This window comes from Notothenia rossii (assembly GCF_949606895.1).
Source record: "Notothenia rossii genome assembly, chromosome: 5".
NCBI lineage: Eukaryota > Metazoa > Chordata > Actinopteri > Perciformes > Nototheniidae > Notothenia > Notothenia rossii.
The window spans coordinates 2936838-2955709 of NC_136903.1; the positions used below are offsets into that span (position 1 = coordinate 2936838).

General features: G+C 42.6%; 2 protein-coding genes across 10 annotated transcripts in view; both read right to left on the minus strand.

The window, feature by feature from the left end:
* Nucleotides 1-851: 851 nt before the first annotated feature.
* Nucleotides 852-8651, minus strand: LOC307040143 (lactosylceramide 1,3-N-acetyl-beta-D-glucosaminyltransferase A-like). 6 transcript variants are annotated; one of them, XM_079682727.1, is made up of 4 exons: nt 8268-8651; nt 6264-6402; nt 4127-4210; nt 852-3992 (listed from the first exon to the last, which is right to left on the minus strand). In XM_079682727.1, exon 4 carries the CDS (start codon nt 3087-3089, stop codon nt 1914-1916), a length of 1176 nt encoding a protein of 391 aa, XP_079538853.1. In that variant the 5' UTR covers nt 3090-3992; nt 4127-4210; nt 6264-6402; nt 8268-8651; the 3' UTR covers nt 852-1913. The 6 variants fall into 6 exon arrangements, with proteins under 6 accessions (XP_079538853.1, XP_079538852.1, XP_079538851.1 ...); XM_079682726.1 differs by lacking the exon at nt 4127-4210; XM_079682725.1 differs by having other exon boundaries at nt 852-4210.
* Nucleotides 8652-14383: 5732 nt separating this feature from the next.
* LOC307040124 (desmoglein-2.1-like) overlaps nt 14384-18872 on the minus strand; it is a 44134-nt gene continuing 39645 nt past the window's right edge. For all 4 annotated transcript variants that reach the window (XM_079682694.1, XM_079682692.1, XM_079682693.1 and 1 more), the window contains 3 exons: nt 18415-18542; nt 16786-17091; nt 14384-16675 (listed from right to left, as the gene is read on the minus strand). In XM_079682694.1, the coding sequence (XP_079538820.1) occupies nt 14981-16675; nt 16786-17091; nt 18415-18542 (2129 nt within the window). In that variant the 3' untranslated portion in view covers nt 14384-14980. The remainder of the gene's footprint in view (nt 16676-16785; nt 17092-18414; nt 18543-18872) is intronic.

An 18872-nucleotide genomic window follows, 5' to 3' on the forward strand; every position in this document is an offset into this window, starting at 1 on the left:
CAGAGAGCCCCAAACGTTCCTTTCCCTGGCCACACCAACCAGCTCTGACTGGGGGGTCCCAAGGCGCTCCCAGGCCAGCGAAGAGATATAATCCCTCCACCTGGTCCTAGGTCCACCCCTCGGTCTCCTCTCAGCTGGACGTGCCTGACACCTCCCTAGGGAGGCGCCCAGGTAGCATCCTTACTAGGTGCGAGAACCACCTCAACTGGCTCCTTTCGACGCGAAGGAGGAGTGGTTCAACTCAGAGTCCCTCCCGGATGACTGAACTTCTCACCTTATCCCTAAGGGAGACGCCAGCCACCCTGCGGAGAAAACCCATCTCGGCCGCTTGTATCCGCGATCTCGTTCTTTCGGTCATGACCCATCCTTCATGACCATAGGTGAGGGTAGGAACGAAAATGGCCTTGTAGACAGAGAGCTTTGCCTTCTGGCTCAGCTCCCTTTTCGTCACAACGGTGCGGTAAAGCGACTGCAGTACCGCTCCGATTCTCCGGCCCATCTCACGCTCCATTGTTCCCTCACTCGAGAACAAGACCCCGAGATACTTGAAGTCCTTCACTTGGGGTAAGGACTCATTCCCTACTTGGAGTGGACAGTCCATCGGTTTTTTTTTTTGGTTTTTTTTTGCGACCTCCAATATGACATAGAATTCTGCAACAGAGTTATCTTAGGTGCGACTTACCTATTGTTCTCTCTGGTGTCTCTGCAAGACTCCGTCAGGGATCGATCCTCACCCAAGGAACAGGATGCTAGAATCAAAACTGGACTCACGACTCAAGCTATGTGGGAACAGGTTACATTGCCGTCTGATTTGTCACTTATCCAGTAGTAATCAGAAGGGCTACATGATCTTTAGTTTCCTCTCACAAATGTGAACAGGTAGTTTTATTAAAGTTTCACAAGTTATAACACCACACATCAATAAAAAAAGGAATGTGTTTTGCTCGAATACATATTATATCTGAGATTTTGTGTTCTTCAGTCTTCTTTTATCCTCTTCTTTCCCGCGGCTTGTCACATGGTTTGACACGTGGTTTGTCACATGCTTTGCGTGCAAGCTGGTGCGTTAGAGGTGTCCTTCTTCGTTGCTGTGGTTAAATGTTCACTTCCCGCAAGGAAATACATAACATGTATAACATGATGTTTTCCTCGAAAGGGGAAGTGCTTAGAAAGTTAACCTCCTCGAAAGAGTAAGTGCGTAGTACAGGTCTTTATGAGTTCCTATGTTTTTAAGGATTGTTGTTATACATCCTGTTTATATTGCTAAAGCGTTAAACTATACGATACATGACTATGGCATTCAGAGTTTTAACACAGTTTTTTGCATATTCAAGCTTTATATAATAAAATACATTGATCCATTTTCTTCCTTTCTGCGACACTGTCTACCGCTGTTCATTGTTCAAGATTGAAATGTAAATTTGCAAGAGGGTTTCTGCCCCTCTATTGACATGTAGCCTTTCATACGTGAGGTTGGCTTCATTCTCCCATTATCCTCCACAATCTGCCTAGAAGTATTTTACTGTTGCAGCTGTTCAAGATGGTCATTTTAAAATGTTTTAAATATATACTGTTAGTAGTTAAACCAATAATAATGCTAGGGCTGCAGCTGACAGTTATAGGCACATTTTATTTTTTTCTTAACGCTGTTAAGAAGAAAGAATAAACACAAAAAGGCACACATTTGCTATATCTTGCCCCACTGAAAAGGCACTGCACTGACACTGTTAAAATATTGGCATAGTTCATCCCTGTGCTGCTTGACTCAAGCTGTGTGTGGCAAGTTAGCCAAGTAAACACTTACATATCACATTAAAGAAAAACAGCATGGCAGACTGTTTGAGTAAAGTTCCGTCATTTCTTTGTCTGCAAACATTTAGCATTAAGCAGTCCTTGCGTTACCTGAGGATCATTTATGTAAAAGCAGCCATACAGGAGTAAGAGTTCTGGTAATATGGCCGACACAGCATCATTGCCCTCACCGCTGTGCAGTACAGATTACCCATAAATCCTCTGGACTTGCCGTACACTGCAGGGTCTGTAGCTGCCTGCCACAGTGACCGAACGTCTGTGTCGTGACCGTGCGATGTGATCATGTGGTCATAGATGCAGGGGTGATACAGAGCCTTGCCCTCACCTGAAAAGTACACATGCTCCTGGGGAGACACCCCCATGACTTTGGCACAAATCCCCATGAAGACGTCATCAATGTAAATGGAGGAGTTCAGCACCTGAGTGGCCTTGTAGATCTTAGCGGCCACGTCTCCTGAAACCACGTACCCCGCTCCAGCCGTGTAGTCCGGGTAGGAAGGCCAGGGGTACAGATCATAGGGGATGTGGTATTTGCTTTCTTTGCGGCGAACTGGAGGGGCTCCTCTATGTACATGCCCCACCCAAAAGTCTTTGACCCCTGATTTATTCCTCAGAAGCTGCCTTAGGTACTTCACCAAATTGGGCATGTGGACGAAGATGTCGTCATCTGCAGACATGAGGAAGCGTGCCTGAGGGCAGTAGTCGTGGACCCAGTGGAACTGCGTGATCAGTTTGGCTGTGAGGTTATGGAAGGTATCCAAAAAGTCCTGCTGGATCAGGTCTCCGTAGGTCTGGTCCTCCTGTATCAGTGCTCTCTGCACCCAGGAACTCCGCTTTGCGTCCACACCGAGGGCGAACACCATCCGCACGGTGGCTCCCAGTTCGGACCAAACAAAGCTCTCGTTCCCCCACGTGTCCCTGATGGCCTGGCGCCGCTCAAAGTTCTCTGGCGATGATTTCACAAACAGAAGCAGGAGGACGTCATCCCCGCTTTTCCCATCTCCCCTTGCACATTTCCCTGGACGGTTGATGAGGTACGGGTAGGTCACCAACTCGTTAGTAGAACCATCCTTTCTGTGACGGTTGGAGGTGATGTTGAAGTTAGAGTTGAGGAAGTCGTAGTTGTTGACCAGGTAGCGGTACGTGTAGGATCTCATGCTGCTGACCACATGGTGGTCCAGCTCCTCCCAGCTGACCATCACCACACACAGCACCATGCATGCGGTCAGCAGCTGCACGAACTGGCACTTGTGAATACGACGGAAGTTCATGAACATCACGAATACGGTTTTTTGCTGATCTTAAAAACCTGAAATCACCTATTCTCTGGATACTTCTAGACATTTACTCTCGTGGAGCGGTATCTTCTTCTGGCTTTTCTTTGATGGTAGTATTGTATTTCTGCCTGCCTCTCTACTACTCATTCCATCTATCAAACTGTTTGCCTTAGTTTAGCCTTCACTTTATCTTCTCTAGTCTGTCTCGTCTTAATCTCCTCTTTCATTCTTCTGTCCTACCTGGCATCTCTTCTTTTTCAATGACGTAAAGTCCAGTAGACCTTTGTCAGGCTCCTCATGAGTCTGGGTTCCTCTGTTACTGATCTTCCTCAACTGTGAGATGCAAAAGCTCCACTCCTTAATGATAATCCGGCTGCAAGCATCTCCAGGTAAAGCTTGGCAACATGCTCCGTCCTTATTTTGTCCTGAGAACTCTTCTCCACTTATCCCTCAGGCTCACATCAGTAAGTCACAGGAACAAATGGTGCAGAGGATATGGAGAGCAGACTGACGGGTGTCACGGTTTTGAGATCTGTGCAGGACTTCCCATGATCACTGTGAGTTGTCCCTGTTCCATGTCACCATTAACGATGCGTCTTTGGATTTGTTGGCTATTTGCTATTTGTTGTTTGTATATATTACGCGGTCTGTCTTCCGGTTGTTGCCTCTTTTGAATGACGAATACACACTTCCGCCGCCTTCTGGTAAGGAGAGTTATTGGCAATCACGCATGCGCAGTGCGTATGTGCTTCTTGGCCGTCTGCTGAAGTCTTTGCGGTGTGTTCCAGTGCAACTTTTTGACCAAGACACAGGAGACGTGAGGCGACACAACAGTCGGGTCCGTCGGGACGTGTTCTTTGGTGTCAGTTTGGTGTGTCAGGGCCTTTAGTTGAATGCTTGATTCTGATTGGTCAAATGGGACATTTCAGAGGTCAATATGACAGTAGTACAGACCAATGTTAAGCACTATAAAGACTAAAGAGGATCAAGAGAGAAAAAAAGGCTTTAAAGAAGTTGTGTCCACATGGTGTGCTGACCGGATCAGTGAACAGATCCAGACAGATGGAGCACAGAAAGAGATCTTCAGTCAGCAGACAGCTGGCAGCAGACATGTCTAAACTCTGAGGACAAAACGTGTGAAGAAACACAACTTAATTACATATTGTCTATTTGCCATGTCTATTTGTGTCCTTTTACAAACGTGAACATGTTAACAAGCCCAACGTTTAATGTTAGAAATGTATAGTAAAGTTCCCCAGCACATAGAGACTGCAGGATGCTAACTTTTTGTGCACAATGCACAATTAGCATAAGCTATGTTATTAGCATGAATCAGCTCTATCTACCAGGGGGTTAAAGATGGCTCAAATGTGCAGTTCAGATGGTGTAGACCAGGGATGGGCAAATCGAGGCCCGGGGGCATAATTTATAAACAACGTAATTAATTAAAAAAAATAAAAATAACTTACTAGTTTTTTTAATTTACTTGTAGTACTGATACCGTCCACTAGACTCCTAGTTACGTCGCGAGCTGCGTACATGATTTCGTTCAGCAGCCAAATACCGCAAAATAATATAAATAATCTGTGAAACGTTTTTGTGTATTGTGTTTGTTTCCCGGGGAAACACTCACAAGAAACACCAGCTGTTGTTATGCCCGCCGGGAATTTAAGTTACCGCTTGTAATTATGCCGTTACAAGCTTAAAAGTTTGTTTATTTCAAATCAGATGAAAGCAAACTGTCATGGACCCTGCCGTGTTATCTATGATTACTATATATACATAAATATATATACATTTTCATTAATAAATTCAGCGGGAGGGAGGGGGAACAGCGCTGAGGAACAGCCGAGTGCGGGTTGACAGGTGTCTGTATTGACATTCCCCTTATTGTGTGTCAGCAGAAACAGGCAGGTGTCTTAGGTTCAAGTTAGACAACTAATGTCTGGGTAAGTAATGCCATCTTAATGGTTAATCTCAATGCACACACATTTTCCGTGCTTTCCAATAGTTTACAAATAGTTTTATTCCATTGTTAAATAACCCGTTCAATACAAATATGCCACTTGTAAAAATTAAATAACATTTCTGTGAATTTGTTTAGTGAGCTTCTTGGAGGATGTTCCCTGAAAGATTGTAAAATGTCAATGAAGATGTCAGACTTAGTATATTTGTTAATAATTACATACAATACATGGAATTTGTGTGTGTGTGTGTTCCAAGCAGAGTCCTGCACGGGTCTGATTTTCAAGACCAGCTCCCGCCCCGCAATACCGAACCCGCCCCGCTACCCGCACATATTGCCAATTAGTTGCGCAACCCGACCCGACCCATCGGCACAAGATCCGCAACCCGACCGGAACCCGCATATATATGAGCAGTGAAAACGTGCAATTATTAACACACGCAGTTGCATATTTGTCTCAAAAAGCCTGGGATGTTGGTTTTTCTCTCCATCTAGGATGACACCAAAAGCCTCCCAGACGTTGGCTTTCGCTCTTCAGGAAGTGTTATTGAAAATGCTGTATTCTCCGCTAGAGAGCTTCACCTCAGCCATTTCGAATGTGGCGCGCTCAGCAGCAGATTGATAAGCTGCAGAGGTTATGATTATGCGCGGTCCCGCGGGGGAGAGGTCTGAGGATTTAAACATTAAACTAAATTATTTTAATATATTTATTGTGCAACACCTGCGACTCGACCCGCATCATCTTTGTTTTACCCAGAACCGAACCCGGAAAAAAACGTAGAAAAATACCAAGCGCGAATCACTTTTTTTGGGTTTCATTTATTTATTTCACTTTCAGGACTCTGGTTCCAAGTGAATCTGCGGCCCCCTTGTGGCCAGTACATACATTATGTGGCCCCCACCACCATCCAAGTTGCCCATCCCTGGTGTAGACCAAACAAGCTCTATTCATTTTGGGGGATTTTGCCATATTTGAACAGAGGAGTGAGACCTCCTTGCTGAGCATCACTGAGGTTAATACTAGTTGTTAAAAAACAGTAAACGTTATCAGCTGTATAAAGGACGCTTAGGGCTGTTGCTATTAACCTGACAAATGTCTATAGTATAATATTCTTTATATGGTGAAATTGATATAATACAGTCAGATTCAGATTTTAATCTAACTGTGACTAAATATTTAGTAAGTGATGTCGCTGTAGTGCACTCACCAGTGTTTGTAGAGGTTCTGCTGTGTTGTTGGGAAGAAGCTGCTGGATGCAGTTGAGTGTTTCTTCAGAGAAACAGAGACGCTGTTTCAGTGTTGCTCTTCCTCTCAGTGTAGCTCTGTGAGTGAGGGTGTGCCACTCTCTGGGGAGGACATTAACACAGCTTTGAAACAAGAGGAGGTTTACTTTGAGTCTATTCTTCTTCTTTGCTTGAAGTAAACAGCAACCAAACAAAAACAATTACAAACAGACATGAGAAAAGAGGTCAGAGGAAGATAATAAGAGCATCCTGTGTGTTTTGAGAAATGGCTTTACAGTCCCTCTACATCCCCACAGACCCTAACCAACTCACTGTTTCTCCTACATGTAATGTCCCATTTCTACTGCTTTCCCTACTTTAATCCTATTTATTTAAAATTCTTCTTTCAAATAACTTGCTTTCATTAATCAGATAGAGTAACCCTTAATCACTTTTCACTACTGGAAAATCCAATGTTTGTTTAATCAGAGTAATGAATTAATGTCTACGCATGTCACTGAGGCCGATGCCATGTGCTTCTCGATACGTTGCCACGATACGATACATTAACGATACATTTGAAACACCAGGCGATGCGATACGATACGATTCATCCCTGTTACGATACAGTTCGATACGATACGGGGCGATACGATGCGATTCAACACGATGCTAAATAATGATACTTCAATATGGTATGACAGAGGACTTTTGTTTTATTCTTCATATGCAGCAAATCATAAATTAACAAAAAAGTGCTTTACATATTTGGTACTGCCCATCCCATCATGCTGTTTATTTTTTACCTTTGTTACCTTAAAAAACTCTCCAGAGTAGGCTACAGTACAATTGTATAACACCTCACAGTGAAACGACTATGACTATGACGTCGTATTGATTCGTGGCGCACTCATTTTGGGGCTCGGGTTTGAGTCCAGCATGACCTTTTTTGTTATTTTCATGTCGATGGACACTGAATATTAAGTTTGAATAGAGGATTCCTAATATTGTTTGCCGAGACCAACATTAATGACCCATCAGCCTTTTAAAGTCTAAATATCCCTGCACATGCAGCAATGATATTTTCTGCTGCTATCTTTGCAAAACGAGTTAACAGTCACATCTTATCTGGATGAGTGCTGCAGAATACTGTTTTTATAAGGGATACTTGTGTGTGTCGTCTTGCATATTAAACATGATCGCTGGTAGATAGCCACAGAAGTCGAAACACACTTTAACCTGGGCGGATCCCATTTTCCCCTGAGGGGATCACAGCTTACCACAGCTGAAGACTTCTCCACGCTGCTTTCAAACTGTGAGTAAACAACGTACGCTTCACTTGGAGGCTGTCTGAAGGTATACACAGGTCTCAGGTGGACTTGGTATCACATTACGAACGATATCCAGTGATAAGTCTGGCAACAATAGCTGGTTTAAATGATTTATTCGAGCTCGAAATGTTTTGAACAGACATCCCCATTCAACTCGTTTTTCTTTTTGTCGTCCTTGCTGCTCGCGCCCGGATATCGCCATCGTAACCACAACCTCACAAACTGGTACTGAATGTGCATCAACATCTTCCTACCGAGCCAAATATACCAAAAGATGTATGTAAACGACAGAAGAAGCGATCGAAATGTGTATTTCAGTCGAAGGCCACGCCCCCCACCTCTGTAAACCAGTTGATCGCAAAACCAGTTAATCCGGAACACCGGATGTTGAAACAAAGGAAATATGATCAGCTTTTCAAAGACAGACAGCAGTAACTACAGAGAAGTTGAGAAAGAAAGGGTTATAAGTTAACGGCTGCTAACCAAAGTGTATAACAGTTCAATAAGTTGTACAATCTAAATTTCGTGCCTTTAGAAACTACACAAAAGAGACCTCCCAAACAATCTGAGCTAGGCTAGTTAGCTGTTAGCACGCCTGGCTGTTCCTGTTCTTCGTCTCGTGTTTAGTGAGGCGTAGTGTCTCTGTAGTGCACTCACCAGTGTTTGCTGAGGTTCTGCTGTGTTGTTGAGAAGAAGCTGCTGGATTCAGTTGTTTCTTCAGACTAACAGAGACGCTTTCTGGACTGCAGCTCTGCTCTCACTAAGTTTCACTTTCGTTTCTGTGAAGTTGAAGCTCTCCTGTTTCAGTGTTGCTCTTCCTCTCAGTGTAGCTCTGTGAATGAGGGTGTGTCACTCTCTGGGGAGGACATTAACACAGCTTTGTAACAAGAGGTTTACTTGTAATCTATTCTTCTTCTTTGCTTGAAGTAAACAGCATCCAGACAAAAACAATTAAAAACAGACATGAGAAAAGAGGTCAGAGGAAGATAATAAGAGCATCCTGTGTGTTTTGATAAATGGGCTACAGCGCTCCCTTTACAGTCCCTCTACATCCCCACAGACCCTAACCAACTCACTGTTTCTCCTACATGTAATGTCCCATTTCTACTGCTTTCCCTACTGTAATCCTATTTACTGATACAAATGTATAAAAGCAAAGATGGAAACCTTTTTTCTCCGGGCCACATTCAGGCTTCTCTGTGATTTTTGAGTTTTCACAATTATTAAAGTAAAATTCTTCTTTCAAATAACTTGTTTTCATTAATCAGATTGAGTAACCCTTAATCACTTTTCACTACTGGAAAATCCAATGTTTGTTTAATCAGAGTAATGAATTAATGTCTATGCAGGATTTGTAATTTCTTAATGTGTGGATATAAGTATAGGTGATTAAGAGTTTCTTTAACTCATCAAATCAAATCAGGTTTTATTTATATAGCACATTTTTTAAAACGATTTTTGGTCAAGCCAAAGTGCTGTACATATAATAATGACCTTACAGTAACACTATACCGTAAATACAACAGCACAGTTTGTGCAGAATATCAGTATGAGATAACGACACCCTCATGGGAGAAACCTCAGGGAGAGCAACAGAGGAGGGATCCCTCTCCCAGGACGGACAGACGTGCAATAGATGCCGTATGTAAATCAAAAAGATAATACATTTTACAGCGTAGGTAGACCGAATGTTTAGAAATGCATGTTTCTGTAATAAGAAGATGAATCCACGGGGATGTCAACAATCCTGTGGGAGCCATCAAGGAAGCAGCATGACGAGTCAGGCAGGACATGCATTCAGACTGAAACTAATGACAGTATGAATGCAATAGGGAAAGTGCAATTTGATTAGTTATGTGCGATAGGGAAAGTGCAATTTGATTATGTATGTGCGATAGGGAAAGTGCTGTACCTGTATGTTTCTTGTTTGTTTCTTTGCCATGTGATATGTGATCTCTGTTCTGTATCTATGACTGATTGACCTGAATGTTTTATGTGTATTATCTCGATCCCCAAGACAAATTTCTCCTAAGGAAGACAATAAAGCTCTATCTTAATCTTAATCTTAAGTATCAGTCTGGTCATACAGTCATTTATAAGAAGCATGCATCAGGCTGCAGTTTGTTATAACACCCACAGGGCTGTCATGAATTCATGGTGAATCTGTTCTTTTTTATTATATCTACTGCTGTGCATATATCTGAGAGCAAGTCCTTCAAATGCAAATTATGGAAGATTAAATATTCAAATCATGCCTGTCATTGTCTTTACACTTTGCATTGTGCTTTATCAAGTAGGACTTAACACCTTAATAGTTTATCTTCAAAGGGTCCTCTCTAGTCGAGTCAAATCTCAGGTCCTCTTTTATTGCACAACAAGTGGGTTAAAGCTCTTTGTGTTGGAAAGGCCAGCATTGACATCTAGTGGAGGAAAGCGAGAGCTGCACAACAATGTCTGCTTACTCAGGCCTTTTGTCATTTCTCTAATTCCCCTCCTCGACTCCTATCCTCGTGTCTTAGTCCCGCCCACAGGAGATGCGAGCGGAAGAGTTGAGGAGGGGAACCGTGGAGAGAGGAGGGGAAGCAGCAGGCGGTTAGAGAAATGAGAACTCCTCTCCTCTGATTGGTCTTTAAATCGTCCGTTAATGATGACAGGAGGCACAGCAGCAACAACTGTGTTCATGACGACTTATATATTTACTTGTAATTCATTCACAGTGCGGTATAATGAGACAATAACAGGCTACAGATGCGGACACACACACACACACACACACACACACACACACACACACACACACACATATATTTATATATATATTTATATAAATATATACAATTTCAGATTCAAACAAGTATGAGAGCACTCTCATAATAACGTAACACGATCAGAGACTGGATATATGACGTGTGGCGTTGCATACTGAACACACCGTCTCAAACTCTCACTCATTGACGCTGCATTACTACTAATATAATGTGTTTAATGACCAACAAACACTATAAGAATTGTTTAATAAAATATCGTAATAGATGCGCCATCGCCACGTCATCAGAGGACTTCAGAAGAAGACCCGCCCCCATCGACGCCAACCAATAGATGAAGACTACTATATGATATAAATAAGCATTGTTATATCAATCTTGGACCTAGTCATAGTAACTACACTGAACAAAAATATAAATTCAACACTTTTGTTTTTGCTCCCATTTTTCATGAGATGAACTCAAAGATATAAAACATTTTCTACATACAAAAAGTAACAATTTCTCTCAAATATTGTTCACAAATCTGAAAAATCTGTGATAGTGAGCACTTCTCCTTTGCCGAAATAATCCATCCCACCTCACAGGTGTGGCATATCAAGATGCTGATTAGACAGCATGATTATTGCACAGGTGTGCCTTAGGCTGGCCACAATAAAAGGCCACTCTGAAAAGTGCAGTTTTGCTTTATTTGGGGGGTCTGGGGGGGTCCGAAAACCCTAGGGTTAAACCCTAACCCTAACCCTAACATGTCACCCATCTCCTTGGCATAGAGTTGATCAGGTTGTTGATTGTGGCCTGTGGAATGTTGGTCCACTCCTCTTCAATGGCTGTGCGAAGTTGCTGGGTATTGGCAGGAACTGGAACACGCTGTCGTATACGCCGATCCAGAGCATCCCAAACATGCTCAATGGGTGACATGTTAGGGTTCGGACCCCCCAAGACGCCCCCCAATAAAGCAAAGCTGCACGTTTCAGAGTGGCCTTTTATCGTGGCCACCCTAAGGCACACCTGTGCAATAATCATGCTGTCTAATCAGCATCTTGATATGCCACACCTGTGAGGTGGGATGGATTATCTTGGCAAAGGAGAAGTGCTCACTATCACAGATTTGTTCAGATTTGTGAACAATATTTGAGAGAAATGGTAATTTTGTGTATAGAAAATATTTTAGATCTTTGAGTTCATCTCATGAAAAATGGGAGCAAAAACAAAAGTGTTGCATTTATATTTTTGTTCAGTGTAGCTATGTTATTGAATTACAGTTTCCAGAGAATCGTCTCTTTGCTAATTATTACGTTAAGTGAGCTGACGCCAAGCTCAGAGGAAATGCAATTATTATCATATCTATAATACAGTTAAGTGTTAGTTAATGTAAGGAAGAAATGTATGTGCGTTCATGTGCAAACAGTTAAGTCTTTGTTAATTGGATAATTCATATCCTGCAAGACTCCTAAAGACGTCATGAGATGATGACCTTTCGACATCTAGAACATGTCCAAGTTTAGGAGACCTGACTATGTGTGTGCGTTAAACATGTTTAGGGAACATGTTTGTGTGTCATTTTGAAAACGTATATCTGCCCTGTGTTTCTTGTATTCGTGGGAGCATTGCTGCATGATTGCTTGAGAGCAGGTAATGTTTCCCCATTGTTGTTTGGTGGTGCGCTACTAAATAATAATGATTGATTTCAACTATTTCTGTGTTTGTGTTTTATTGATTCCTCTCTGTTTCATTCTTTCCTGTTGTGAGTGCTGGATTGCCACAACAGGATGTTTTAGAGGAATACGCTCTCTCTCATTCATTCTACCGCAGACAGCAAACCGCGCTAAGTGGACTGTGGACATTGAATTTCAGCTGAACCTCAGCTGTGTTCCCTTGTAAAACATACTATATCATTGCTTTAATAAATACTGTTATTACTTTACGAGAAACTTCCTGGTCTACTTTTGACTGAAAGAACACTACAGTGATATGCGTCCCTCTTGTTGTATAGACCAGCAGCAGTTTCCAGGAGCTGGTGCTGGTGGAGAAGACGCGGCTCAGTGAGCAGAACTTCTCCGCCGTGCAGAAGTTTGTTGTGTTGGACCTGGGTTTGACTCTGCTGCCGGTCAGCGGGCAGACCGAGGCCTCGCAGCTCATCAGTCAGATCGTGAGTCATGTTTACCTTTTATCTTTTCATAGGATCCACACACACTTACAGTCAAACACACATTTACACATGACAGCCACATGAACACAACATGTGATAATGATGTATGGAAGTAAAACACAGAATGACCAAAAACTGATTAAGCCAAACACGAACAATTCCTCAAAAATGAATAACACACTTCTGCTACAAATGAATATTAGTATTACGGTAAATGTTTAGTTCAGATTAGCTCCACGTCAGAAATGATCATAGGCTTGTTTGAGAGAGCTGCGGCTCGCCTCGAAAGTAGACGAGAATAGCCGATCGCAGCCGGGGGAGGTCTCAAAAAGCTCGCCTGAAGTCAGACAGCTCCGAGTCGGCTTCTTCTTCTTCTTCTACTTCTTCGCCTTTTTCTTCTTCTTCTCTCGGTTTTTTGGCGGATTGCAAACTACTTTAAGGTGCATACCGCCACCTCCGGAGTCGGCTTGACTCGGTTTGCATTTATAAAGAATGCACACATGTGTTTAATCGTTAATGTCAGATATGTACTAAGTAAATACATTTGTTCCTGCTCAAGATTAGATTCAAATGTATTGTTATTGCACTGATTACAGGTACTGAAACAACGAAATGCAGTTTAGCTTCTAACCAGGAGTGCAACAAGCAGTAAATTGAAAAGTAATGTACACAATCTACAGAATAAAAGATAGAATTAATTGAATGATGAATAAACAGTGAGGGGTATGAATACACTAGATATACACAGCAGCCTGTGAGCAGTATGAACAGTGTGTATGAATATGCTAAGATATATAAAGTATGAAAACGGTAAGCAGTGCAAGTATAGTATAACATAGACATTAATTTCATGATGATAAACATTGTGGAACAATGATGAAAAATGTGAATGGAAGTGGCGACGTAAAACTGACACAAAACAACAACAAACTTTTGCTGAGCCAATTGGAGAGTTTCATCAGCAGCACGGGGTACAAACCACCAATGAGCGCTCAGCTCGAGATACCAGCGAGTCGTTTCCCATCAAGCATTTCGCCTCCGCAGCTCGTGGAGAGGAACTGCGGCGCCTCGCTCTCAAGGCTGCGGGCGTCTTTGTCCCGCGAGATTTCAACGTCTCATGTGAGCGAGCCTCCAGAGCAAGTCGGACAAAATGACTAACCATCATGCAACGCACGAGCAAGACGTTGATCGAAATTGCGCAGGTCTGCGCAGGTCTCGCTCGTCTCAAACAAGCCTCATGCTTGTCATATGTCTCTCTCCATAGAGGCTGAATCATCATGTTAATCACATAGCTATCATATGCCTCAAACAGTCCTGATGCTCTTCTAGGTAATCACACATCCTGTCATGTTCACAGCTACAGTTGATACCTTTGTGATCAGTGTTCGAATTACCCATTTGCTTTCGGGGGAGCCCTATTTTTCAGTTCACATCCTGCTACTAAATATGTCACACGCACGCTCTGTTGACTGGCGCAGCAGGGCGGATGCAATCAGTTGCTATAAAAACACTGCTATTTTTAATGTATTTATGAAAAGCCATGGATAACACCGGAGCCTCGCTGCGGGGAAACTTTGGCGCTGTTCCGAGTTGGTTCTAATCTGTCAAAATGACGGACTGCTTTCAGATTTGTCCGTCATTGTTAAAAAAAAAAAAAGAAATTCGGTTAACGCGACCTCTGCTCTGGAGGCTGCAGTATTCCGTCAGGGATCGATCCTCACCCAAGGAACAGGACGCTGGAATCAATCTGGACTCAGGACTCAAGCTATGTGGGAACAGGTTACATTTCCGTCTGATTTGTCACTTATCCAGTGATAATCAGAAGCGCTACATGAACTTTAGTTTCCTCTCACAAGTGCGAACAGGTAGTTTTATTTAAAGTTTCACAAGTTATAACACCAATAATATAACGTATAACATTAATAACATTAATAATAATGAACAAGAGTTGCTGAGTTCAAGAGGAACTGCTAGGTCTGCTGATCCATCTTGCCGTACTACTAATTAGCGTTGGCCAGTTGGTTCAGTCTTTTCCAAGAAGAACTGAGTTCAAGAGGAACTGATTTCCAATGTTCTTCAGTCTCCTTATATCCTCTTCTTTCACGTGGCCTGTCGCGTGGTTTGTCACATCCTTTGCGTGCAAGGTGCGTTAGAGGTGTCGTTCTTTGTTGCTGTGGTTAAATGTTCACCTCCCGCAAGGAAGTGCATAACAGATGTTCATCTCCTCGAAAGAGGAAGTGCGTAGAAAATTCACTCCGAAAGAGGAAGTGCGTAAGAAGTTCACTCTGAAAGAGGAAGTGAGTACTTTGCTACATAGGTACCCATGTAAGGATTTCTGTTATACATCCTGTTTATATTGCTAAAGCGTTAAACTATACGATACATGACTATGGCATACAGAGTTTTAACACAGTCTTTAACATATTTAAGCTTTACATAATAAAATACATTATTCAATCTTGTATTTGATCGTCTACAATGTTGATGTGTTCCAAAGTAGATGTGGATCCCTCTCCTTGAGGAATGGTTGATATCTCTATACTCTCTGTGCCTGTATCAACTAAATCAATGACATCGGATCCAGGTTGGCACACTTCTGTGGTCGACATTTGATTGACCAGAGATATGTTTTCCTCCAAAAAACCTTCAGCAGGAACATGATTTTCCTGCGGTTCTGATTCCACTGAGTTTTGTTGTGGGACATCGGGTTCTGTGGTTTGACTTACATTATCTGTACATTTGTTTGTTGGAGCTGTTTCTGATGTTTGTGTAGGACATTCTTGGATACCCAATTTGTCTTCAAATGCAGTTTGGACCATCCTACCAGGATCCTCATCTTCAAGTGTTGTCTCGAGAGGCATTGATATGTAGGGGACATCATGCTTTTCCTCAACCATTTCATAATTCATGTTCTGAACTGGATCCTTCAACTGATTTTCTATCAACACCTCTTCGTTTGATGGATGGGTTTCAGCTGAAATGATGGTATTTACAACTGTTGTAGTCTTGTCTTCCTTTGGTGAATTCATTCCTGATTCTTTTAGAATACCACTGGTATCTGCTGTTTGCTGCAACTGCGTAGTTTCTTGGTACTGGTTTGTACTGACCTGCCTAATGCCAACTTGAGTCATCCCAGGTTGCCACATTCCAACCTGTCTCACTTCTGGTTTCACTGTCATCACATGTGCCATTTCCATTCCTGGTTTCCCAACATCAATTCCACAAGCTGTTACCGGCACTAACCCCATCACTCCTGGCTGCCCAACCCCTCTTTTACCAGGATTTGCACCTCTGGGCAAATTGCCCTGAGACGAGCCTGGGTCAACTGGTCTACTCTTATCTTTAACTAACATGGATTTACCATCGGGATTTGGCCCTATCATTTTCCGACCCTTTGCAGGGACTGAGCCTGTAGACACTCCTGGACTACCAGGTAGAAAGAAGGTGGGGCTAACTGGACTGGCAGGGCTTTTTGGGCCCTCAATGCCCTGAGTCACTAGCCCAGGAGGAGAGCCTTGGGGCCCACCGGCTACATACAAGCCTGGAAAATTAGCTCCATGGGACCCCTCTGCTAGCATAACCGTGTTCTGTAGCTGTGGTTGAACTACATAGTGCATGGGCTGTAGTACAGGGTTGGTGGCGTAATAAACTGGCTGCAGCTGTATGAAAACTGTACGAGCTTGATGGGGCAGAGTGGTGGAATGATGAGCTTGATGGGGCAGAGTGGTGGAATGACTGATGTTAGTAACCTTAGAGTTAGGAAGTGTCATGGATTGATGGGCAGTGCTTACAGTATTGACTGATGATTTGGAGATGTTAGTAGATGACACGACTGTCTCTTTCTTGACATCAGTATGATCTGTTTCAACACTTCGCTCAACTTTGGGCATAACAACAGGTTCAACCTTATTTACTGTGGTTTGGACAGCACCTACTGTTTTGTGTGTCAGGGAAGGTTCGGGTGTTGGTTTAGGAGGGGAGCAGATATCGGACAGAGTCTTGAACCTTGGGCCAAGGTCATCGAGGAATTGCAGGTCGTTGTTACTTTCCAGGAGGCTGCAGTGGCCCACAGATCCAGCAGAGGATCCCTGGCCCTCAAAATGATACTCCAAAGAACAGTCCTTCGCAGGCAAAGCACACATCGCTTTCTGTTTAGGGTAAAGGAATAGCACAGACACTGGTGTCAATAATTTCGGAACATTTCTTCAAAGGGGAAATCTTGTAAAAGAAAAAAACAGCTGAATGCAAGGCAACGTACCTGTGAGTAGTAATCATTCAGGAAAGCGTCAGGTAAGGCTAAATCCTCATAGAGAGCTGTCGTGTGTTGTAGTGGGTTTATGCTGATTGTTGCACTGCCATAATCATAGCCAAAATCCCTGTGAGCGTTGTTGTCGACCTCCATCCAACTTTGCCTGGTGTCCCGAGACCTTTCCAAAAATTCATAATGGACTGTCTGGTTATTTTTTATAGTATTTGTAATAGTGCCTTTGGAATTTGATCCTTGTGCTGTCCCAAATGTCTTTTGGGGACCCAAGGATAGAGGTCTACTATGGAGTGGCACTTCCTGAAAAAAGAACAGGAGAATGACAATGTTATCTCAGAAACGCATATAGTAGACCCTCCAGAAAAACACGATTCTGCGATCGCAGAATTTACCGCATAATCAGCAAAATGGCGCAGATATTTAAAAGGCCGCATATTTATCAAAAGGCCGCATAATCCCCGCATTTTTCCACACAAAGTTGAGAAAAAAAAAAAGTTAACTCGTCTTGACGTGACGTCATCAGCTCGCGCATCACAGAATGTAAACAACACTGTATAGAGTGAACGTGTGGAGCTCACACGATAGAGAAAACACCAAGATGAAAAAATCTAATCCATCTCATTTACCGACGAACATTTCTACTAAAGACCGGGCAAAAAGTGGGGGGAAACTATTCTGCACCCCGTGCAACTGTTCGTTGGAGCATAAGAGAAAATCGACGGGGACGACCCACTTCGATTCATTCAAACATTCGAAAATGCTTTCTGCTGCTGCGGACAAGAAAGCCAAACAACTCACGTTCACCGAGGGATCAACATCCAAAACCCTTTAGAGGGCTACAAGAAACGAAGTGAGTAGCCTACAAGATTGAAGCTGGTCAGATAACGAACGAGTAAATGAAAACAGAATGAGGCGGAGAAGTGTGTGTGTGTGTGCGTGTGCGTGTGCGTGTGTGTGTGTGTGTGTGTGTGTGTGTGTGTGTGTGTGTGTGTGTGTGTGTGTGTGTGTGTGTGTGTGTGTGTGTGTGTGTGTGTGTGTGTGTGTGTGTGTGTGTGTGTGTGTGTGTGTGTGTGTGTGAGATTAAAAAAGCCCAATTGCTTTTACAATAAATAAACATTGAATGTGTTTAATTGAATAGTAAAGGGGTTTAACGTTAGTGGCAGGTTGTGTGTGAGAGAGAATAAATAAGACAGCTCAATATTTAATTTTTTTTAAATTCTTTTCCCCCGCATATTTAGCATATTTCGCAACTTTCCGCATATTTCGCAACTTCCCGCAATTTCACCGCATAAAATCAGATAAAAACCCCGCATGTTTAATGTTTAATCGCATAATCAAGGATTTTAGCCCGCGTTTTTCTGGAGGGTCTAGAATATAGGTTTAGCAATATGAGACAGGGTTAAACCTTCCTGTTTGTCCCTGTGGTAACACGAGTAACTGATCTTATATCCCATTGACCCACTACACTGCTTTCTTTCACCAATATTGCCACTTGATCTCTATACAGACGTTCATTTTCAATAATATTAGGATATTGTCTGATTCTCTGTATTGATAAACTAAAAATAAGAAGTTAATGTATACTTTTCTTCCCAATAAAGAACAACAACATTGCAAGCCAACCTTATCCTCGCCTTTGCCTTCAGTGTGGTAAGATATGAGTTGTTCTTTGGTCTCCCATGGCATGTCAAGAAAACTGTCTGGAAAAAGTTCTGCTCCACACTGACAGAACAGCATGAGAAGAGGAATAACTGCAGAGAGAAGCACAACATTCAGTTCAATGTTAAGCCAAGTTCAGTTGAGCTCAAAGGTTTTTTTTTATACTTCAAGAGACACAGAGTATTTAATATTAGAATGTTATTCATACAAGAGTGTTAAGAATAAATCTAAAAACAGAGAGTTGTGAATTGGGAGTAACTCTCATATCATTTTTTAAGCCATACTTATTTGGGGCACTTATTCAATTATGTTATTCAGTCCAAAACATCACACCACCACTGATGAATGTATGCCCCCTTGTATATAAATTACACTGTCAGTAAGTCCGGCCAGGAATCAAACCCAGCCAGGCCACGACCAGT

What these genes read in the sequence shown, in the direction of transcription:
- LOC307040143 (XM_079682730.1), bottom strand. Translation starts at nt 3,089, where the DNA reads ATGTTCATGAACTTCCGTCGTATTCACAAGTGCCAGTTCGTGCAGCTG.